Source organism: Mus musculus, chromosome 10 (assembly GCF_000001635.26).
Source record: "Mus musculus strain C57BL/6J chromosome 10, GRCm38.p6 C57BL/6J".
Lineage (NCBI taxonomy): Eukaryota > Metazoa > Chordata > Mammalia > Rodentia > Muridae > Mus > Mus musculus.
This window is the reverse complement of record NC_000076.6, coordinates 23,942,398-23,966,644: the sequence shown is the minus strand read 5'-3', so window position 1 is coordinate 23,966,644 and position 24,247 is coordinate 23,942,398. Positions and strand designations below refer to the sequence as shown.

Genomic DNA, 24,247 nt, shown 5'->3' with positions numbered 1-24,247 from the left:
GTGGTTAGGATTTGTACTATAACTTTACTTGACTAAGCTCTATGGAACTACTGTCGGTGGCAGACCTTCATTTTGCCCTGGCCAGTATCATCTCCCACATCATTCTGGTTTTCTTTTCTTCTCTTTTAAAAGTATTTGCCATGTCTCCTTCTTATGTGAGTTCATTGAAGACTTTCTTAAGTCCTTTCTAGAACAAGGAGTGGGGGTAGATAGTGGTCATGAATTCTTGAAAGCAGCAGTAACAATTCAAGGGCTATATCTCAGAGAGTTGACCACACAAATGTGAACTGTGTATAGACTACAGATCACTGTGAACAGTAGTAATAGCTGGAAATAACCTGCATGTCTCAAACAGAGGATGGATTAAACAAACATTATTAAAAATTACACTATAGTATAATTCCTGCAACAATGTATCTTTCTATCACTAAAACTAATTACATAATATGTCTCCACCGGTGCAATAATGGCAGGAATGTTAGGCAACCAGTTACTTTCTTGATTGGATTTGAGGACTGTTCCACAAGAGGGAATGTATATCTGTTGCTATAAACCTGATCAAAAGCCCATGGCAGAAGAAAATGTAAGCCCTAAAGAAGAACTTACTAATGAGGCCACATTTCAAGATGAAGAATTAATGGTAGCTAATGGCTGCTGCTGGGTAAACGTAGTAATTTTTCTTCAGTAGTAGCCACTGGTAATTTTTCCATGCCCATAACCACACTTATGAGTCCAATCCAAGTTAAACTTAGTAGATCATTTTTTAAAAATATATGAAATAGAAGAGAGACTTGGTGGAGAGAAAAGATAGGAGAGGTATAAGAGAAGGAAAAGGGTAATGATATGGTCAAAATATACTCTTTGACACATTATACATTAATGTGTCAAAGAATACATAAAAACATTTAAAACTTGATGATAGAGTTTTACAGTTGCTGTATGTTCATACAATTGCATATGTTCATGGCATTATTAGTAAAAATTATGGTTAATCTTAATTCTTAATTTGATAGGAATGAGAAACCCCTAGGAGATTAATAAAATACACCTGGGAGGTATTTGCAGAAGTAATTACATCATTAGGGCTCTGAACTAATAATAAATGAGTTAACCTCTTCCTTGATTTGTACTTGATGGATTTAGTGGAAGGAAAGGTGGGAGGTGATGTTTTGTCTGACAGAATGGGTCACTGGGGTGTGCTCTTGGCAGCTGTGTCTTGTCCCACTCCCTCCTTTATGCCTCCTTGCTTGCTGTCAGGCTGCCTGTCCTGATGTGAGCGCCTCTTTTCCACCACAAACCTCATACACACACTGCCGTGATGTTCTCTAGCACATGGGGACCAGAACTCAGAAAACAACTAATGTTCTGCATAGAAAAGACAGATATCTATAAGTCATGTGGAGCAAAACTGAACACACACATCTGTTCATGCTCACAGAAAGTGACACGTACACAGGAAGTGACGCATGCATACAGAAAGTGAATGCATGTACACAGGAAGTGACACATGTACATAGAAAGTGATGCATGCACAAAGGAAGTAACGAATGCATACAGGAAGTGAATGCATGTACACAGGAAGTGACATATGTACATAGAAGTAACAGATCACAGTCGGTCTCTGGTTGGTTCCCTCATTATACTTTATGGAGTTGGTTTTCTTCTTTCACTTTTAAGTGGACTCAGAAGATTGAACACACTTTTCCAGGCTTTTCCTACAGGCTCCTTTACTTGAGCCATCTCACCAGCCTCTTTTGTAAAGAAAATCTCTCCCATTAAAATAAGAATCCATAAAGTTTTAAAAGAAAGATGATTAGTAATGGTAAGAAATTATTGCATGTGTCTTAATTGTATAGCCGATGATCCCACAAAGCAGGAAGACTGTTGCTGGGTCTATATACAGATTAGGCTTACAAAGGCAAAGAGAGTGGTCTAAGATTACTCAGGAGGAACTAGCCAAGCCAGCGTGGCCTGTCTTGCTCTATAACTCATGCCCTCTTCATTAACTTGTCCTTCAAAAACTGGCTGAAGCCTTGAATGACCATCACCCCATGTTTGCAACAAATCCGTCTGCTCTACTCATGAACAGATCCTGCTGTGTGCCCCAGACCCTTCTTGGGTGAACAAGAAAAGGAAGAGACATCACAGAGAAGAGCAGGATACTTGTAAAAGCATAATCTTATTATAATTATAATAATTATAATTATAATTATAATCTTATTATGCTTTTACATAATGGCAGGTAATGACTATGGTCATAAAAGGCAAGTTAGATAACAGAAGATTCAAGTCTCATTTCATTACTTTGCTCTCTGAGATAGTGGGAATTAAGAATAAGCTTTATTTAATTGAACCTTCAGCAGCCTATACCTCAGAGCAGTGGAGTGGTAATCTAAATAATAATACTAAGCTGTTACCACAAGCTGGAACAAAAAATTCTCCCTACTGTAGATCACGCCAGGGATTGCTTCAGAACCTTATTGTACGTTTTCCTCCATTCTCTCTCTATAAGCAAGTATGTTGCCCCTCAGAAGATCATTTCAGAGCTTACATGTGGTGAAACACTGAAGCAGCAAGCACAACTTCTGTGGGAGAGCTTTTCCAACCTGCAAAAAGGCCTGAGTGAGAATAATATCCGATATTATCTTTATACCGAATAACTTTGGTTTTTCTCTTCATTCATATGCCCATCTAGAAAAGAATCACAACTAGTTTGTAATAGAGATACAGGCCTGTTGTTTTAGCACCCAAGAGGCTGAGGCAGGAGGATTGAGACACCTAGATAGGCCTGGGCTACACAGATCCTAAATGTTTTAGTGGGGTATAGAGAAAAATGTGGAAATTTAGCAGTTGAAATTTCTTCATATCTAAATATTTCCTACTCACCGAATGGATGTTGTTTCCTGGCAGGTTGTATGTGGGGCTCCCCAAGCCTTGTCTCACTCCCTCGAAGCTCAGCTTGTTTTTATTGGCTGACTGAACTGGCTCTTTGCCAACACGGTCTGCTGTTCCTTTCTCTCATCTTATTTCCTGTGACAAGCCATTTTGTGACAACTTCAGCTGGAAACTGCCCCCCCCCCAAGCCTCATTCTGGATATGATCCCAAGTTAAAGGATCACATACAAGATGCTCTTGACACTCAAAAGGATTTTAAAGAACAAGGCAAGCTTTGGCCATCATTCTGCACTTCTACATAAAAATTCCCCAGGCCCCAGGTCTTCAGATTGTCACAGGCCTTGTGTCCTTTTGAAGTTTTGAGGCTCAATAGAGAGAATGAGTTTGTGATGAGCGAATGTAGTCACTCAGATTCAGCAGTGCAAAGGGCCTTGTTAAGCTACCAGAAGGAAGCAGGCCCACCATCGAAAGGAGTCCTAAGCTGTTCCGACAATTAGTTACAAGGAGGCATCTTGTGCCTTCAGAAACTCTTCTGTTTCTTTGGCTCTTCCAAAGGAAGGAACATGGTAGCTTCTGGATGCTGCCACCAGATTTCAGGGGGAAGAATATCTAAAGGATTAAATGACTTCAACCACAAGACATAAACTGTGGCCTAGCCCTTCAAAATCAAACGTTCACTTCAAATATTTTCCTGTAATAGTAAAAGTAATTCACAGAACGTTCTCAGTTCCTCTGAAGGTGCTCTGTTCAGATGAGCAAATCCTGACCTCTGAAAGATCATGCAAAACACTCAGGTCAAGAGATCTCCAGGGGCTCCCAGATGGGGATAGAAATGTTTCCTTAGAGGTCTATTGAACTAAGGAGTATGTGGTCAGTGGAAATGCTGGGCCAAAGGAGATTCAGAGATGCAAACAGGCTCCTAAAGGCTCACTTAAGACTCGTGAAATTCCCAGGACACAGTATCTTACAGCAGACTGTGACATCATTTGGCCAAGTGACTATATGAGGAGAGTCTACTTAATCAAGCATTCTGATATTACTGCTAGAACTGCAAAAGAAGAAACAAGACAATGAGGGACAAAATTTAATGAAATACACATATGAGAGGTGAGGAAGGGAAAGACAAAGGGACATGGAAAAACGACATTTAGTGAGGCAATGATGTCCCAAAAGTATGAGAAGAGAAAATAGCTCAACTTTGTAAATAAAGTTCAGTCTTGATTAACAATAAGTACACACACAAAATACACAACAACACTGACATATACTCCCACCCCACCCACCCCCACATACATACATGTCAGTACATATGCTCACAGGATATATATATATATACAGAGAGAGAGATACATTAAAGATGTGTGTCAGAAGAAAAAAGAAAAAGCTTTCCTAAAACTCTTTCTTTTTTTTTTTTTTCCATTACTGGCCGTTCAGTAATATTATAAATCCTTCAGCAATTCCTCTCAAAAGGAAAGTTAAATCTAAAAGTACCATTAGCTGTCTGCTTCAGTTTATCTGCTCTTCTTCCATATTCCTTAGTTCAGGCTTCTGATGTGCTCAAGCTGCTGCTCGATCCCTTATAAAAACAGCAATGGACTCAACAGAGGTTTGGATAAATTCAGATGGAGTACACTGCTGTCTGTGATTGTAGAGGGTCTCCATGACTCCTCCTCCAATGCTCCAAGTTCAAGTGAGGATGGTCATTAAATCTAAGCCAAAGTAACTAAAACATCAAACCTTGTAATTCAGGCCTCAGCAGCCTTGAGAAGAAGTTAGCTTTGTTTTCTTGTTTGTTCACACGAGTGTCTTTTGTAGCACCCAGAAATAAACCACTCTGTGAGGCTTGGCTCACACCAGCAGCAGCAGTAGCAGCAACAACAAAGCTCACTGGATCTAGTGCTTTCTCAGGTTGCCGTTGTCTCAGCTGGAAAGTTTTTCTTGTCTAACAGACCCATCCCTCTTTCCCTTTCTTTAAAAAGAATCTAGCCGGGCAGTGGTGGTGCACGCCTTTAATCCCAGCACTTGGGAGGCAGAGACAGGCAGATTTCTGAGTTCGAGGCTAGCCTGGTCTACAAAGTGAGTTCCAGGACAACCAGGGCTACACAGAGAAACCCTGTTTGGAAAAAAAGCAAAAACAACAACAACAAAAAAAAGAAAATAAAACAAAAATCAAAAAGAATCTAGGCTAACAGGGAGTTGGGGGTGGCATTACCTAAGGATGTGCAGGATGCAGGCTTGAGGTAGAAGAGTCAGAGCGGAAGATCGTTCCTGTGACTATCATCCTCAGGGCCTTTCGAAACCAGGGATAGAACATGCCATATATGATGGGATTGAAAGTGGAATTAAAATAACCAAGCCAAAGGAAAACATTATACAAATCTTCAGGGGTTGTAAAATCAATGAAAGGGTCTGTGATTGTCAAGACAAAAAAGGGTAGCCAACACAACACAAACACTCCCATGACAATGCTTAAAGTCTTGGTGGCCTTGCTTTCCTTTTTTGATGTGGCCTTCATTTTGCTTTCTGAGAGGGCCTGTTTTGTCCTAGGACCTGTACCAATCTGCCTGGCATGTTTCTGGGCAACTGTGAAAATGTGTATGTAAATCCCTACCATGACTGTCCCAGGCAGAAAGAAAGCTATGAAGGAAGCCAGAACTCCCCAGAGCTTGTTAAATATCAACACACACAAACCTGTACAGTCAATGGCTGCGACAAAATCCTCAGCACCAATCAGATTTAATTCTGAGAATACCAAGCCAAAGGCAAAAAAGATGGGAACAGACCAACTGATGAGTAGAAAGACCCCTACCACCCGGGTCGTGATTTGGGTGACGTAGTGCAAAGGGTCGCAGACGGCATAGTGGCGGTCAACTGAGATGAAGCAGAGGTGGAAAATGGATGTGGTACAGAGCATGATGTCACAGCAGCTGTGAACTTTGCAAAAGAGGTCTCCGAAGTACCAGCATGACTCGATGGACCGGATCATACTGAAGGGCATGACCACGCAACTCAACAGGAAGTCTGTGGTAGCCATGGAGAGAATAAGGAAGTTGGTTGGGGAGTGGAGCTGCTTGAAGTGGGCAATAGAGATGATCACAGCCATGTTTCCCAGCATGGTCATCACTATCGCTCCAATCATGATGAGGTACATGGCACAGACAACGAGCGCAGGCCTCGCCTTCCTTGGGCAAGAACTGTTTGCAGCAGCAAAGCAAAACTGTACTTCTGGGGAGCTCCAGGGGTCGGGTGTATTCATCGTCTTTGTCCTGTGGGTACTATGAGTGCTTCTCAAAAAAGCTGTGATCCTGTCTGTGAAAGAAGGAAAAAGAGCCATAAAATCATTGGCAGGGCAATTGTCCATTGAACCTTGCGTAGATCTGAGACTGAACCAAGTTGGAAGTCCTTACTGACCAGAATTCGTTTCCCCCACACTTCGTGTGCATATGAATCACCTGAAGAACTTTCTAAAGTTTGGATTCTAATTCTGACATTGCATTCCTAAGTCGGCATTCCTACAATCTCTTGAGAGAGGACAATAATGTTAGTCTGAGACCATTCCTTGAGTAGGAAGGCAACTGAAAAAACCTGGATTGATATTGTTACCCAGCATCCACAGATTGATACTGTTACCCAGCAAACTCAGACTGATATTGTTACCCAGTATCCACAGACTGATATTGTTACCCAGTATCCACAGACTGATATTGTTACCCAGTATCCACAGACTGATATTGTTACCCAGTATCCACAGACTGATATTGTTACCCAGTATCTATGAATTAATACTGTTATCCAGCATTCATGGATTGATATTGTTACCCAGCATTCAAGTATCCTGAGTAGAAGAATATACCACCATATTAATTTGTAGCTCTGAGTCCATAAACTGATCAAGCATTTCTTTTGTCCAGTTCAATTAAGTTTAATCCAATTTCCTGGATTAAAATCCACTCAAGAATGATCATGGACAATGAAATTGCTAATTAAATTAAATGATGATTAAATTTTGAAGTCATACTTCTTCCTTTACAGAATGATTTTTTTCTGTAAACAGCCACAAATGCTTCTGTCTCTGCCACCTCCACTTAGAAGCATTTCTCCTCGCAGTGTGAAAAACACAGTCTGCAGAATTTAGAGTAAAATCATGCCCAAGATTACAAGATTGTACATAAGTAATGTTCAAAGTGAAGGAAAACGGTTGAAATGGCAGACTCTGTAAGTCTCATGGGTTCTCACTTCATTTAGCATCTGCATTTAGGAAGCAGAGTTGTGGTGGAGGATCTACAGGAACAGAGATTCACGTTTTATACTGCTATTGAATTTGATATACAGCTGTGTATTATTTAACCTGTCATTTGTAACATTAATAAGCTGAGAACAATGGAGCTGGCTCACCCCCGCTTTGACACAGGTTTGTTTTTCCAGTGCTGAGTCTGGACATGCCTTTCTCATAGCCAATGGCAAACATTTGTGAGATTGTGTGCCAGATTGGAGCTGTGGACTTTGGCCAGAGAACAGTCTCAAACTCACTGAACCCCTTGAGAAAGTGAATGCATGCATAGTGTATCCTGACGCAGATTTACTCTGGGAATGTAGCACCTTTGGAAACAGTGTTTCATTAGCTTCAGTACCTCAATAATTGTTACCAGTGGCTGTGGATTATTTGGAATCAACACTATAGCAAATTTTATTGGCTTTGGATATAGAAATTTAATACTTATGGTTAGTATTTTTCTTTTTTATATTAACTCGAATTGCAATTAAAGTGAACAAAAACCTAAACTGTACAGAAACAGATACAAGAAAGATGACATTTCCAAGGCTCCATTGCATTACTGACATTCGGGGTGATTATGTATCATTTTTGAGTCCTTAGCTATGAGACTAAAGATACTGAAATCCTAAGCACCTAATGACCTCATTTAATAAACTAAATTTCTAGCTAACTTTAAAGATAAGCAAGAATCACCATAAAATTACTCAGGCATTTTCTGCTACTGATTATACACAAAAATCTCATTCCCCAAACAAAACTGTTCAGTCTGAGATATGCTGCTCTCTGGGTAGTAAAGTTTTAAGTTTCAGTTTTGTTAAGCTAATGATTCAGAAAATTGCACTGACCTTGAGTTTGTAAAATATATTTTGGGAGAGGAACTGGAAACCCAAGCCGTGAACATGACCTACAAGGACTCTAACAGTGAGCTACACCCCTGTCTTGCTTATAACTTGGAAGGAAACACTTCTAGCAATTATCAGTATCTGCTCTCATTCTTGTCTCATAGTTACATGTATAGGAAAATAGTTAAAGGTTAGAGTAAGACAGAAAATAGAGTAAAATATAGTTACACATACTTGGGAGATAAACAGTATACATTAGCTGAAGACAGGAGATACATAAAACATGCATTGTATGAAGATGATTGCCCAGAAGAATAGTTAAGGTCAAGACAAAGATGCTTACATCCCTTTCTGAGCTCCACACAAACAGCTGCACACACAAATTTGACAACTGGATACTTCTCTGTTCTAAGGAAACTGTCAGGGAAGGGGGAAGAGATGAATTTTTGTGTGCAATTTTAAAGCTTGGCATGCTAAGAAATCCCACCCCATCCCACCTACCCCTATACCCCCCTTTTTTTGGAGATTTGCCTTCGAATACTATAAAGTCTCTACAGTAAGTTTTTAAGCAATAAAATGTGAAATTCTTCATGATGTCTGTATTTTATGATAAGAAGCTGGAGGCCAGCCTAGGTGATATAGCAAGACCCTGTCTCTAAAAGCTAGAAAGAAACAACATATTGCTCCAAACCAGAAATAAATGGGAAAGAAGTCAATGTGCTAATGGTTCTCAAATATTAAATGCCTAAATTATATCAATGTATACGTATTTCTCTTAAATAGGAAGATGGTAGTCAACAACTCAATGATATGAACATGTGGAAAAGGAACCAGAAGACACATCATATCAGCTTTACAAGACATATATTTTATTTTAATGGTTAAGTCATAAACACCCCACTTTGGAGACTATCTGCAAAAACATTGATTCCCTCTTCTCTCCCCACATCTGACCCATCCTGGAGTTTCTTAGGTAAGGAAACACAGGTGGAATCTGCTGGGATCTTCCTTTCCCTGTCTCTTTAGGATTACAGTGATCTTTTGAAGTGTTCCAGGTTTATTTATACACACCAGTATTCTAAGTGTGGTTCCCCTTGATAGACCAATAGCAAAACAACTCCACCTGAAGCCATTCTGAATTTATTTCCCTCTCATAATGCGATCTCCCTTATTTTACTAGGATTTGGTTTCCTAGTAGGTAATTTAGAGCAACAGTTACTGAACCAAGGGTAACTACTGTGTCAGTTTCTTACCAGGCAAGGGACACTTGTGTCCTCCTGTCCTCTACTCCCGCTCATTGCTCCCCTTGTGATAGGCATGTAGGACATGGGTCCATACTGCTGAGGGAGGCTCCTGGCAGGCTGCTCTGTCTTCTGTACTTAAGCACAAACGACACCTCTTGAGGCTGCATTTGCTGTGTCCTGCAGTTTGCAGGAGACTCTGTCATCACCTCCGCTATGCTGCCAGTTGAGAAGATGGGAATCCACCAGAGACTGGACTCCAGAGAGCAAACTAACTTTGTGGTCCTATGGCTGTGACCTCAGAGACAACTCAGATTTGTCTTGCACTAGGTGAAAGGTAGGAAAGTGTGAAGTAGGGGAAAAAAGGAGCAGAGAAAGATGGAATGAGACAGAGAATAAAATGGAATTCATCAAATATTAACTTATCTCTTACTGGATGCTAGATTATTGGTCCTTTTAAAGATTTATTTTTAATAATTTATTACTTTGTTTTTATTTTAAGTAAATTATTTTTAGCAATTTTGTTATTTAATTTTATTTTATTCTTACTTATGTGTCTGGGTGGGCGTAGGGGAAAAAGGGTATGCACATATGAGTGCAGGTGCTCTCAGAGGCCAGAGACATGGAGAACCCCCAGAGCTGGACTTATAGGCAGTAGTGAACATAGTGATGTAGGTGCTGACAAATGCACTGGGGTCCTCTGTTGGAGCAGTACTCTCCTAACCCCTGGGCCATGCCATCTCTCCAGCCTCTATTTGACTTTTTGAAACAGGGTGTGGCTGTGTAGTCCTGGCTGGCCTGAGAGTTGCTAGGTAGAGTGGACAGGCATTTAGCTTGGAGCAATAGAAAATACATCAGAGTTAATTCTTCACTAAGGAATTTACTCTATAAACATTCTGTAGCTGGATGTTTTAAATGCATATATAATTTTAGCCTTCAGGAAGCAGGCACAAGAGGATTGCAACAATTTTCCACCTGGATGGTATAACAAAACTGATATTTTTTGAAAGAAAACAAAACAAACAATAAAAATAAAAAATAAAAACAGAGGAAGAAGAAGAAAGCCCTGAGTTTGGTTCCCACATGCTCTTACAAGGACACATACGAAATGGGACAAGCCCATCTGTACCGGCTAGTTTTGTGTCAACTTGACACAGGCTGGAGTTATCACAGAGAAAGGACCTTCAGTTGGGGAAATGCCTCCACGAGATCCAGCTGTAAGGCATTCTCTCAATTAGTAATCAAGTATGGAGGTCCCCTTGTGGGTGGGACCATCTCTGGGCTGGTAGTCTTGGGTTCTGTAAGAGAGCAGGCTGAGCAAGCCAGGGGAGGCAAGTCAGTAAAGAACATCCCTCCGTGGCCTCTGCATCAGCTTCAGCTTCCTCACCTGCTTGAGTTCCAGTCCTGACTTCCTTGGTGATGAACAACAGTATGGAAGTGTAAGCTGAATAAACCCTTTCCTCCCCAACTTGCTTCTTGGTCATGATGTTTGTGCAGGAATAGCAATCCTGACTAAGACACCATCATAATGCAAATAGCTTTAAGGGCACTAGATATTGTACCTCCACTAGAGTTTGATATACCATATCAGTTCATTCCTATCATATACTAGAGCCAAAAAAAAAAAAATCTTAAAGCTCAGCCTACATATTTCAACAAAAACAAAATCCAATTGCTCATATCTACATCAACTTGTTGAGAAACTAACTTGACAGCCTCCTTTGTGGAATTCATTCATCCATGAAACACTTTCATAAATAAAGATAACACAGTTGGAGATGTTGAGATTTGATTTTATGCTCACCCAGAATGACGAGACTCATTTCTCCAAACTTTCCAGATTGAGAACACACAAATGTATACTGTGTATTTGGTTGCTTTAATGTTCCGTGTTTGTAAGAGAGATGAATGTGTATGTGAGTGTGTGTGGATGCAGGCTAGTGCCACTGTATCCTGTGTGCAGGTCAGAGGACAATCTTAGGTGTCCACCTTCGCCTTCCCACTTGTTTAAGACAGGTCTCTTGGTTGGCTGACCCCTGAGCTCTTGGAGATCCTCCTTCCTCTGGCTCCCACTTCCTGCAAGACCGCTGAGCTCCCTCGAGTGGCCTTTACTCTGGTTCTGGGGATCCAAACGCAGATTTCCTGGCTTGTGTATCAAGTACATTTACACAGAGCCATCCCCGACCCAAGTGTTATTAATTTTGACATTTTCAGTAGCGTGCAGTCATGAAAACATAAAGGAGAGGTAATGTTTTAATAGATGGTAAGCCTATGAAGTGGTTTAATGTCTATTAGAGGACATAAATGGCAAAACTAAAGTAAAACAAACATTACCAGTACGGTCAGTCCGTCTCCCTCCTGGGGCTGGAAAACTAGACACTGGTGGGATTACATAATCTAGAAGCATGATGCAGGCCCCTCAGTTTCTCCACGTTCTGAGATGAGGCTGCTAGCTGGCTATTTCTGGTTCCCCTGGCACTTGGAAGCCACCCTCTATGGAGGTTAATTCTTGTTATCCAATAGTAGTTGTTATTGTTACTTTTGTATAAATTATGTTACCAAAACTGCTGGATACTGGTTACATTCTAGCAGTGGTTGAAGTCCTCAGTCTCTCTCTCCCTCTCCCTCTCCCCCACCCTCTCCTTCTCTCTCTCCCTCTCTCCTTCCCTCCCTCCCTCTACCTCAGTCTCATTTATTAATGGCTTTAAATGCTAATGTAGGGAAGAACTCAAAGGTTTCCAGACAAAAGGTCTGCTGGGCTGGAGCTTTTCAGGGCAAAACCACTTTTGGAGTCCCAGTATTTCTAAAAATAGAAACAAACCACCAACCAAAGAGCACACATGAGCTGAACCGAGGCCCCCGGCACATGTGCAGCAGATATACACCTCGGTCTTCATGTGGGTTCCCCCAACAATGGTAGCATGGGCTGTCCCTAAAGCTGTTGCCTGTCTATGGAACCCATTCTCCTAACGGGGCTGCCTCTGTCTAGACTCAGTGGGAGAGGATGCGCCTATCCCTGCAGAGACTTGATGTGGCTGGCGTGGGGGTCGGGGGTGTCCCCTGGGGTCCAGCGATCAGGATGTAAAATGAATACGTAAATTAATGAATGGAAAAATCAATTTTAAAAGAAAGTTAGTTGCAAAAGGAAAGGGGATTAGAGGTGGAACAATCCAGATTCCAAACACTACAAAATCCAAACACTTTGATTGTAAACATGATGCCAAATGTAAAAAAATGTCCTGCCCGATGTCATGAATAGGTACATAGTGAAAGCACAGGGACACTTGTCACTGAGGTGGCTCAATGGGGAAGCCTGACAATCTGAACTGAACTCTAGAAGGAGAGCCAACGACAAGTTGTCCTCTGACTCACCTGTGTGCCGTGGCATGCACAGGCCCTAGGCATACACACGCACGCACACACATGTGTCTAAATAAATAAATAAATTTTAAAAATTACATGCAGGCTTACTAAAAAGATTTCCTAAAATTACCTTTAAGCTATATGCATAATGTATATGTGAAACAATTAAATTTTGTACTTAGATTTTATAGCTCATTTCTAAAATCTCTTATTATGTCCATGTAAATATTCTAAAAATAAAAATAAAAAACACCTCTGTCCTAAAAATTTTTGATAAGGCATATTCAATATATGCCTGTTTTTTTTTTAAATACTGTTTTTCCTTTGCCAATAAACTGTTCTCAATTGTTGATCTTCCTTCCAAAATTAAGGAACAAAGTAAAATGGCAAAACAAACAAACAAACAAACAAAACCAAAGTAGAATGGCAACGTAAAATAAAAAATAATTAAAGTGGAATGAATAACAAATAAAGAGATGTGAAATAAAATTAAAACAAAAAGTTCAGGTGAAGCATAATTTCAAAAATAACCCAAAAATTCAGACCCCAAAAACCTCCAACTGTAGAAACCAAATACTTGGAAATTTTAGTAAGATTTTCCTCATAGTTTACAGACAGATATAAATTGCATACAAATCTCCAATCGATCAAATAATCTTATTACACAGAAAGAGAAGCAATGCAGTAGCATCAGAGAATTGGAGTAAAATAATTTTCAAAAGCCAAACTTCCAAAGCACTGGTTGATAGATGCCTTGGATATGCATGCAAGCAAAAGACCAGAAACTATAAGCAGTTAAATAGAATACGATACTTTTAAAAATAGAGCATTATATAGTCTGAAAACACAGATTTATGTTTATTGATATATAATAAATCTCTGAGACATAATACACTGTGGAGCAACCAAGAGGAAAACCAATGTAATAATATTTAGGCATTTTGTAAGTGTGGGAGCAATATTTCCATTTGGGATGGCTTGTGGCTGTCCCTGTGTGTACTGTGTATCTGTGAGATATATGTCCCTCTGAGGAAGACGCTTGAAGAGTCTGCACATGAAGATGACAGGCTGAGGCCTTTGCATCAACAGGCCCCACTCATCTTCCAACTTTTGATGTTTCTATATTCGATTTCAAGAAAAAGAAATCATCAGACATTTTTTGGAAAAGTTTCCTTTTTAACATTTTAATTGACTTAAACCAGGTTTAGTTTAATTTTTAAAAATTATAGTTATGAGCTCTATCTAAAGAACCCTAATATTCAAATTTGTGAAGACTTCAAATTAGTGTAGAGATGGCTAAGTTCAAGAAAAAGCACATACCTTGAAGCCCCAAAGCCTGTAGAATATTGTAATTATTAAGCATCTTAAAACAGCACATTTGCAAGTCATCAGTTCAAAAGGCATTATATAAGCTTGAGAATGGGTTCATAATATACGAGTCTGCCGATTAAATGCCCCAAACTAGCATGTAAACATTTTAATCTCCAAAATATATGCACAATGTTAACCAACAACTAGGCTGTGGTTATATTCAAAAGTGGTTTTCAAAAATCGCAAGTGTACAAATAGAAGTTCTATTTATAAGCTAAAATTATAAATAAATAAAAATTTTAAGGAAAAACTGCATTTTCTAGTATTGTCTTACAAGTGGTCTTAACTTAAAAGCCAATGTTACCTTGAAGAATCTTTATTTGCACAACAGGAATATTGAAGAATTCAATCTGTAAACTGATCTTCAAAATGAAGAAAGTTATGTATGGCAAGTAGGAAAGGAGGGTGAAGGGTGACAAACGGGACAGACTTTCAGGGAAGCAAGGGAGTGCTTTAGAGGATGAGAACATAGGCAAAAGTCGAGTCTGCCTGCACAGAACTAGCCACCTGCAAGAGGACTTTCAAAACTTCTCCTTGGAACAATACAACATTCTTGTTCATGAGATGTTCGAGAGGGAACAGATAGTACTGCCACCCTGCAGTCTGAGACACATTTAACAAAGTCGAACGTGGAAATTGGTTTAAGGGACACAGCAAGAGACAACCTGGTACCCAAGACCAACGGCAGTTTGGCACTCTTGCTAGACCAGATCTCTTGCAAGTGGGAGGGCACAGTTAAGGAATTTCCACAGATGGCTGGGCTGTGTGGACAGCAGATGGCCTTTTCTGAAAACCACAGCCAGCCTGGGGCAGATTTGCAGAAAATACCTATGTGGAAAGTGGGACTCATTTCATCCTTCCTGTATTTGCTGACACCTTACTGCTGCGTCCCACTGGTAAAACACTATGTACACGCTGGACAGCAAGGGCTCTTTAACACAGAAGTTCTCAACCTGTGGGTCACCACCCCTTTGGAGACCCTTTTACAGGGGTTACATATCAGATGTTCTGTGTATAAGATATTTACACGGCAATTTATAACCGTAGCAAAATTGCAGTTCTGAAGTAGCAACAAAATAAATTCATGTTTGTAGTCTGCATTAAAAGGTTGCAGCATTAGAAAGGCTGAGAACCACTGCTTTAACACAGCCTGTGTAGAGGAGGGTCAGGAAGGACAGAAGCACCTAGCATAGAACTAAGGCATTCCAGAGAATCGAGTCGAATAAAGCAGTTCACTAAAAGCACCAACAGATCATAAGGATCTTCCTTTGGGTTCTTAAAACAGAATTATTTATTCTGGCATCAGTCTTTGACCCATAGGTATGCATTTATTTCATCTTACACTTCATATTTCTTCTGCACAGCTTTTTTATTGTTGTTGTTGTTTAGCAGCCTACATACTGGATACAGAGTTAATTAATCAATGGACATATTGATTAACTGGTTAAAGCTTTTAGAAGGATTTCTTAGCAGCATACACAACTGCAGTTGCTGAAGTGTCATAGATAGACCAATATTTGCAGCGACCTGGTGTTTTGTTACTTTTCTGTTGCTGTGTAGAGACACATGATCAAGGCAACTTCTAGAAGAAATGGTTTACTGGGGTATAAAATTTCCAAGGGTGAGCCCATGATCACCATAATGAGAGCATGGCAGTAGGCAGGTAGGCATGGCACTGAAGCAAGTAGCCAAAGGCTTACATCTTGATGCAAGTTCTAGGCAAAGAGAAAGCCCAAACTGGGAATGGCTGGGCTACTGAAACCTCAAAACCCACCCCCAGCAACACTCCTTCCAGTAAGGCCACACCTCTTAGCCCTCCCAAAACACCTCTACCCGCTGGGGGGGGGGGCGGGGGGGGCAACATAGTCAAACCTGTGACCAACAGGGACCATTCTCATTTAAACCACCACCCCTGCTTTGCTAAGGGTCAAAATAATGTCTTTCACTTTCTGTATTCAGTTCTTATTTATTATCGTTTTGGTTTGGTTTGGTTTAGTTTGGTTTGGTTTGGTTTGGTTTGGTTTGGTTGGTTGGTTGGTTGGTTGGTTGGTTAGTTGGTTGGTTTCCTTAATGTGCTTCAGGAAAAAGATTTGCAGTGTCTGAATTAGAGCGAAATATTTTTCCTGACACTATAAACTGAAGAGCTTTCCGAAACCACGGGTAAAAAAAGCCATGGATGAGGGGGTTGCAAGTAGAGTTGAAGTACCCGAGCCATACCAGAAGATCCAGCACTATGATGGGCGTGGAGTAGTCTAAATATGGATCAATCAAAACAGCCAGGAAGCAAGGCAGCCAGCACGCTAGAAACACCCCCATGACGATGCCCAGGGTCTTAGCTGCTTTCCTGTCCTTTTTCTTAGACAGGTTTTTCCCTACTGCTCCTTTTGTGTTCGCAGGCATATCGCTGAGGGCTCGAGCATGTCGTCTAGAAACAATAAAAATTTTACCATAAATACCAACCATGATGGAGCCAGGAGTGAAGAAGCAGGTAGTGAACAGTATGGTCCCCCAAAACTTGTTGAACGTAAGCGCACAGAAATTGAAGCAAGCAACAAGAATCTCGTAGCTCTGCATACCAGAAACATTGGCCTCTGACAGAACTAAACCAAACGAAAAGAGAGCTGGGGCTGCCCAGCAAAAAGCCAGCAGTCTCTTGATCATGGATACCGTCATGGTGGTGGTGTAGTGCAAAGGGTCACACACTGCATAAAACCGGTCGATCGCGATGGAGCACAGGTGGAATATGGACGTCAGGCTTAGCATCATGTCGAAGCTCGCGTGGAATTTGCAAAAGCTGTCTCCGAAATACCAGCAGCTCTCCACTGATCTCACCATACTGTAAGGCATGATGACAAAACCCAGCAGGAAGTCCGTGGTTGCCATGGAGAGGATCAGAAAGTTGGTGGGAGAATGTAGCTGTTTGAAATGCGATATGGAAATGATTATCACTAAGTTTCCAAAGATGGTGATAACCATGGCTCCAGTCATAAACAGGTACATTATCATGCGGACACGGAAAGAGCGATTGGTGGGAGGGCAGGATTTATTTCCAAATTTTGGACAGCTGGATAAGTCTTCGGGAATGTATATTAGATCCATGGTGTTTTATCCTTCAAGTTCCTTTCCAGGATGAAGTCAGGGTTTCTTCTTTTGTTCAAATTATCCCAGTGAACTTCACCTGCCAGGAGTACATTCATGTTCAAAGTCATCTGCCTTAAATTCACACTAAATACCATTAATTTAAAAATTCAGAACTAGGGGCTAGTGAAATAGCTCAGTGGTTAAGAACACTGGCTGATCTTCCAAAGGTCCTGAGTTCAATTCCAAGTAACCGGAAGTCACCTCACAACCATCTATAAAGCGATCTGATACCCTCTTCTGGCACGCAAACAGAGCACCCATACATGAAGAATAGAATACATGTTTAAAAATTCAAAATTATACCTACTGTGCTTATTTTCTGCATTAGAAAAATGAAAGATGAATAGTTCATTCCTGATCTTTTTATTCTAGTTCTTCCTTCCCTCCTTCACTCTGCTATATTGCTTTATTTTTGTAGTGAACTGGAAGATTGCCAAATAGCTTTCTTTTCTTTTCTCTTCTTTTTTTTTTCTTTCTTTCTTTCTTTTTTTTTTTTTTTTTTTGTGGACATTTATCTTAAGCAGCCTCATTTCAAGAACTACAATAAGTTTAGATGTATTCCACCATCAAAATACTGAATACGTAAAATCTTAAGTCAAATCACAAAGTCCTCTCCTGTGTGTTTGTTCAGTAATGCGAATCCTTCACATGCAAACATTCCATAGACAGTTTAGGCATCAGAAATAACACACTGCTCAAGGAAAATGTTCATAATCATTTTAAATAGTTTATCATTGGGAGATTTTATTTTCCTAGTTTTGGTGTTGAGCTGATAAAGCTGGCATGTTTGTAGACACGTATACTTACCAAAAGTCGGGCAGGTAATGCAGTATATTGTTATGTAATTAAAACCTATCAACATTTCGCTAGACACCTTCATTTCAGCAGGAGGCATAGTGACTCCACACTGAACTTTAGCTGCATTCTCTAATTAATTTCCTTCGCCTTAAAAATGAAAATAATGCAAGCTATGTTAGCTGCATTCTCTAATTTCCTTCGCCTTAAAAATGAAAATAATGCAAGCTATGCTTGAACTAAAAACTGCATCCAAAATTCTATCACAGAATGCAAATATTTGTGCACGTTACCGAGTAACACAGACACCGCCATTCTCTTAACATAACTACGTCCAGTTTTAGGGTCTAGATCTAACTCTGGTTCTTCGTCTAGTTCCACAGGTCAGAAAATAATGTGAGCTCTACACAGTTCACTAAAGAGTCGTCTCAGAGCATAAAGTGGCAGCTCACTCCAGGACTTAGGAGGCTGAGGCTGGAAGACTGCCAGAATGTCAGACCTGCGTGGGCCACATGGTGAGTTTCAACAAGGAAGTGAGACAAACAGACATCCAGACAGAGGAGTAAGCACCTTTAAGCACAAATCGCCAGATTTAAATTCTGTAAAGACTCCAAACCATTCTTTGGGTGGTATTATAACTGCATGAATAATTTTATAAAATAGAAAAGACTTTATTATAAAGTATAACTGACGTGGGCACACTAGGAAAGATACAATACATCTCCTAGGATGTGTGACTAGATCTTTTCTGTTCCCTTCGCTAATTGCCAACATTAAGACTGCAACAGGAAAGATTACTTGGAGACCACTGCAGGACTGGTAGAAGGGAGACTATATCCAAGTGTCACACTGAAAACAAACGTGGGAAAAGGGAAACATTTCTCCTATAAATTTACTTTGTAAGAACATGCAGCAGTTGATACTGATAGCATCAAAAATTACAAGCAGCAGCAACTGCCAGTTTTTAAATGATTCTTGTACATTGACAACAGGTAGGGAGGTAGTTTTTGAACGCTATCTTCTGAAAAGCAGGTACGAGCAGGCTAAGTACTGTTAGATGCTTGATGCTTACACAGGATGATGACGGCAGCTTGAACAGGACAGAAAGCTGAGAGAGAATCATGATGAGCCTTTCTTACAACTTACATTAGATGTGGCTTTCTTTGAAAATTAGTAAAACAGAAAGTATCTACCAAAACTAAGCACAGGACGCTTTGTTAGATCTGATAGCACAGAATCTACTGAAGGCATCCTTCGTAAGGACCACGTTTGCCTTTTGAGGTAGATGAGGGGGAGAGTCTGGGAAACACACCTCGACTGGCCCTGCAGGTATATCAATGTATATTCAGCATCCATTTCCATGGAAACTCTGATGTAGCTCCCCTCCCTTCCATCCCCTTGCTGCACCTTGCTGTGGTCTCCGTGCTGTCCTAAGAATCAGCACAAACAATATTAGCTTCCAGAAGCTTTCCTGTTTGTTTATTTGTTTGTTTGTTTGTTTATTAATGTATGTTCAAGGGAGGGCTTCTCTGCGTAGCCCTGATTCTCCTAAAACTATCTGTATGGTCCAGGCTGGTCTCAAACTCAGAGGTCCTCCTACCTATGCCTCCCAAGTGCTAAAATTAAAGGCTTGAGTTGGAAGCTTGTTTTAAAAACTCTCCCAGTTGAAATAAATCTTACAAAAATAATTGATATAACTATAGAAATTAGAAGCTGTTTCAAATATTCCTTTCCTTCTAGTACTGTGTTTTGTCTTAATGTAAATTTCTTGAGAAGTGAGATAATATCCCATTTATTTGCTAAACTTGATGGCATAATACAATGTCATCTATAGGGCAGGAATAATTTGTTAAATAGTATGAAGTTAGCTCCAACATATCATTGAAACCTAATTAAATAGTAAAGCACTCTGTCTCCTGCCACTCTTTAATCTGTCTTGGAAAATTTTAAGATAATGAGGAAATAGGAAATGCTGTTTAGAAAGTAGCAAATAACCCTTGCCTCCTGCCTCTCCCTCCCACTCCCCCAAATACAAGCAAAACTCAGATAACGGTAAAAATTCTAGATATCTAAAAGTTTCAAAACTACTTAGACCAAATTGTTCTTCTTGCATATTGTTCTATTTTGCTTTTTGAGACAGGGTCTCACTCTGTAACCAAGGCTGGCCCGGATGCCACAGCCACCATCCTTCTTCAGACTTGCAAATGCTGAGATTACAGACACAGCACATCACACCCAGTCTGCCAAACATGTGATTGCTTTATCGCATGGTCCAGCTATTGCATATACATGAAACATCTCAGATCTTGAGGGGGGGCACTGCAACTATACACTGAGACCAGTATTAAACTCCAGCTCTTCTGGCCCCTGTTCCAGGGAACTTCCTTCATCCGACTCTGTCTACAATATACTGCTGATTTACCTGGGCAGCACAAGTATTTATGGCCTCAACCCATCCTATTAGACTTAATCTATAGGCCAGCCCTGTTCTCGTTTCCTGGAAATGGGTTTGAAATGAAAAATCAGACCATCCCCCAAAGAAACAACCTCACAATGTTTTCATGGAATGAACAAGAACTCTTAGATCATAGAGACCTCACATTTCCCGTGTGGGCATTCTGTGTTCTTAGAGACCCAGCAATTCCGGTTGGGCATTCTGTGTTCTTGGAAAGAGGGAGCAGTTTTGACAAGTGCGCAGCCACAGAAACTCTTAAATAAACGCTGCTTGCAAGGGAAAATATTAAAATAACATGTGGCACCTGGAAGTGCTTTAAATAGTATGTGTTATTTTTGTTGATACAATATCAAAATGCACTTTAGCACTACTGAAATGCCTTACCATTATTAAGGCATGCTTTACACAGTCTTTGTACTTTGTAAAAACATTTTTATAGGCCACATAGAAACTTATAAGCCCTGCCAAACAAAATTTGATGGAAATGTTAAAAAGTCTTTCAGGAGACTATCATAATAGTTGTTTTCCAATTAGGGAAACAAGACTCTACCTTTTCTGTTATAACCCATGTGTAACGCATCCTAATCTCCAAACATTTGTATCACGGAAAAATGGTCGTTATGTTTCCCATTCCTTTTATAATGTAGTACCTTTTGTTTCTTAGAATGCAGTTTCACCTGGAGAGTTCCTTCCAGTGGCTTGGTGGGTGTGGTGCGGGAAGTTCTGGCGCATTCGATGCAGAGACTCAGCATACTGCATATATAGGTTTGTCTCCGCTCTCAAGAGGGCTGGCACTGAGTGCAGATCCAGAATCCTGAGAGAAACCCTAACTGCAGATCCCCTATGGAATCACCATTTAATTTTCTTCCCTTGAGGATATTAGAATATTCTGTGTATTTCAGTGTCCCAGGATATTCAATTTCAGTTCTGAGTTCTTGGTGATTTGACTTTTGTTCCAGAAAGAGAAGATACCAAACCCACCATGCACTAATAATACATAGATAAGGAAACTAAACTCAATATTGCCTAATATCCAAGGCAAGAATAATTGACTTAATTGCGAAAGGTTTTCATTTTTCCTCTGGATGAGAAGACATTGACTTGGGAAGGAAGTGGTTGCTTTTACTTCAATGTTTGGATGATGTAATTGTCAGAGAGTTGGGGATGATGTGTGGTAGGAGGAGAATATATCAGATCATTTTATCTTATAAAATGATCAGGAGATGAGGTTCATGAGGCCCCACTCATCCCTGAAGAGACATAGACAGCTGCTGGCTACTGGGGAGTGCCGACCACCATGCTCTTCTGGGCTGCAGAAACAAGCAAGCTCTTCAAGGTTCATCCATCTGCAGATGAGCCGAACTGAACCCAGTAGATAACACATTTACACATACACACACACACACACACACACACACACACACACACACACACGAAGGGAGGGGAGGAGAGAGGGAGGGAGAGGGAGGAGAGAGGGAGAGAGAGAGAGAGAGAGAGAGAGAGAGAGAGAGAGAGAGAGAGAGAGAGAGAGAGAGAAAGAGAAATTTTAAAAACTAAAAAGATAGGGCTGGAGAGATGACTCAGTGGGTAAGAGCCCTGACTGCTTTTCCAGAGGCCCTGAGTTCAATTCCCAGCAACCACAGAGTGGCTCACAACCATTTGTAGTGGGGTCCAATGCCCTCTTCTGGTGTGTCTGAAGACAGCTTCAGTGTACTTACATTTAATAAATAAATGAATGAAAATGAAGAATATCTTGCTGAGAAGAAGAGGGTGTTCCTGGGAGTAGGAAGAAAGGACCAAAAATATGTTGGTATATGAAACTGTCAGAGAATAATAAAAATTAAAGAGAAAAATGACTAGATCATCTCAGGCTCTAATATACTAGCTTAGTTTTCTTTTGTGTGTGTGTGTCTGTGTGTGTGTCTGTGTGTGTGTGTGTGTGTGTGTGTGTCTGTGTCTGTGTCTGTGTGTGTGTCTGTGTGTGTGTGTGTCTGTGTGTGTGTGTGTCTGTGTGTGTGTGTGTGTGTGTGTTATACGTCCTCCCCTCAGGCTGTGACTAATCAGCCCAGCAGTGGGACAGTGCACATGCAGCCGCAGGTCTACAGGAAACTCACAGGGCTGTTTTTGAGCTACATTTGAGCAAGACTAATACTTAATCTGACAACTTAATGGTCATTGTCTCATTTTAATGTCTGGGATGAGCTAAGATCAAAACAAACTTATTAACTATTATTTATAATGTTAATTTTTTAATTGCTATGGCAATGAGTAATGGAATTAAATAAAAACAATTCACCAGGAGAGGATTTACAGATATATCACACTCCACGAGCACACAAACAGGTCTGAAATTAAAATTTTGTAAGGCGATGCTGTCAGTTCAGTCAGGAATGCGGATATCAATTGTCTCCTCTTTTACTGTCTTTTCATTGAGAATGTTGCTTACAGTGTACCAAGATCACTGCTGCTCATTTTAAAGAATAGATGCTTAAGTTTTCAGGAGTATTGACACTGCATTCGTAGCTTGGACTCAGACGTACGGATATTGGGGATTAGAGTTCATAATGGCACAGAAAATGTCAAATTTTAAAGGGTATTTTTGCCAATCCATCACTGACTATAGCTCACCCAGGAGCATTAATGAGTCTCAACATGCAGGAAAAACAGAAGAAAAAAAAAGAAAAAAGAAAAGCGGTAAACACCAAATATAAAGTCACTAACCCTTGATGTTCCATTGAAATATTAAGATTATTTTTGCTTTCCTTGTTAATACTCTAATACTCGAAAGTATAGATATTCATCAAAAACGATGGATTCAAAACACAATATATTTAGTATTGCATTTATTAGTCATCAACACATCTAGTACAATACAGCTGTTCCTAAGCCCGAGGAGAATAGAAGTCACCACGGAGAGCTCTTCTGTGGAGAACAGGCAGTTGCCATCACAAGATGATATACTGACAAAGACTTTCATAGGATGTTTCTGTTCTCTTTTCTTGTGTGTTACTTATTTGTGTGTGGGTGCATACACATGTGTGTATACATTCCATGCCATTTGTGTGGAGATGAAAGGAAAATTTATGCAAAAGCTGGTTCTCTCCTTCTACCACGTGTGTCCTGGGGATTGAACTCAAACTTTGTGCAAGCATTTTTGTCCGCTGAGCCATCTCAGCAGCCTTCCAATTCTTTATTAAAAAAAAAAAATACATTTAATCTCACCACAGTAAAATCTAGTAAAAGCCTAACCCTCAACTAATTATTGCTGCTTTGCCAGAATGATGGTCCTTGGTATTTAATTACCAACAATTTTTACTTATACATATTTCAAATTATGATTGATGTACTTAGACATTTAGAAAGAAACATTAAAGGAAAATGTCCCACAAAATGTGTGGTGGTCATAGGACAAAGGATTTCTCAAGTTCAGCTGCACTCTGATCCTTTTAAATAGTAAAAGAAATCAGGCAGGGCTAAAGATGGCTGGGAGCTCAGGAGCCCTGGTTGCTCTTCTGGAGGACGGGTAGTCGGTTCCCTGCACCAAACAGCATCTCACAACCATCTGGATGGAGCTCCAGTTCCAGAAGGTCCAGCACCCTCTTCTGGTCCTCACGGGTACTGCATGCATGTGACGTAAACAAAACACTTGTATACATGGAATAAAATAAATAAAATCCTGCTTTTTAAAGGGTGTTTACACATCTTTTTTTAATTCCTGAATTTCTCCTTGTCTTCGATTTCCTTTCTGTTTTTTCTTTTCTCCTTATTAGTACTATAAACAGAATTTGGGTACAAAGAGCAATTAGTTTTCCCCCTTACATACTAGAAACCAAGAGCCTTTTATGCTAGCCAAAATCTCTCCCCACTT

General features: G+C 40.2%; 2 protein-coding genes across 2 annotated transcripts; both read right to left on the bottom strand.

Moving 5' to 3' along the window:
- Window positions 1-5,107: 5,107 nt before the first annotated feature.
- On the bottom strand, window positions 5,108-6,151 carry Taar4 (trace amine-associated receptor 4). The gene has a single exon (NM_001008499.1). The coding sequence runs from the start codon at window positions 6,149-6,151 to the stop codon at window positions 5,108-5,110; it is 1,044 nt and encodes a 347-aa protein (NP_001008499.1).
- Window positions 6,152-16,055: 9,904 nt separating this feature from the next.
- Window positions 16,056-17,087, bottom strand: Taar3 (trace amine-associated receptor 3). The gene has a single exon (NM_001008429.1). The coding sequence runs from the start codon at window positions 17,085-17,087 to the stop codon at window positions 16,056-16,058; it is 1,032 nt and encodes a 343-aa protein (NP_001008429.1).
- Between the last annotated feature and the right edge of the window lie 7,160 nt (window positions 17,088-24,247).

Bases quoted from the DNA above. Each gene is read 5' to 3' on its own strand.
- Taar4 (NM_001008499.1), bottom strand. From the start codon at position 6,151: ATGAATACACCCGACCCCTGGAGCTCCCCAGAAGTACAGTTTTGCTTT.
- Taar3 (NM_001008429.1), bottom strand. From the start codon at position 17,087: ATGGATCTAATATACATTCCCGAAGACTTATCCAGCTGTCCAAAATTT.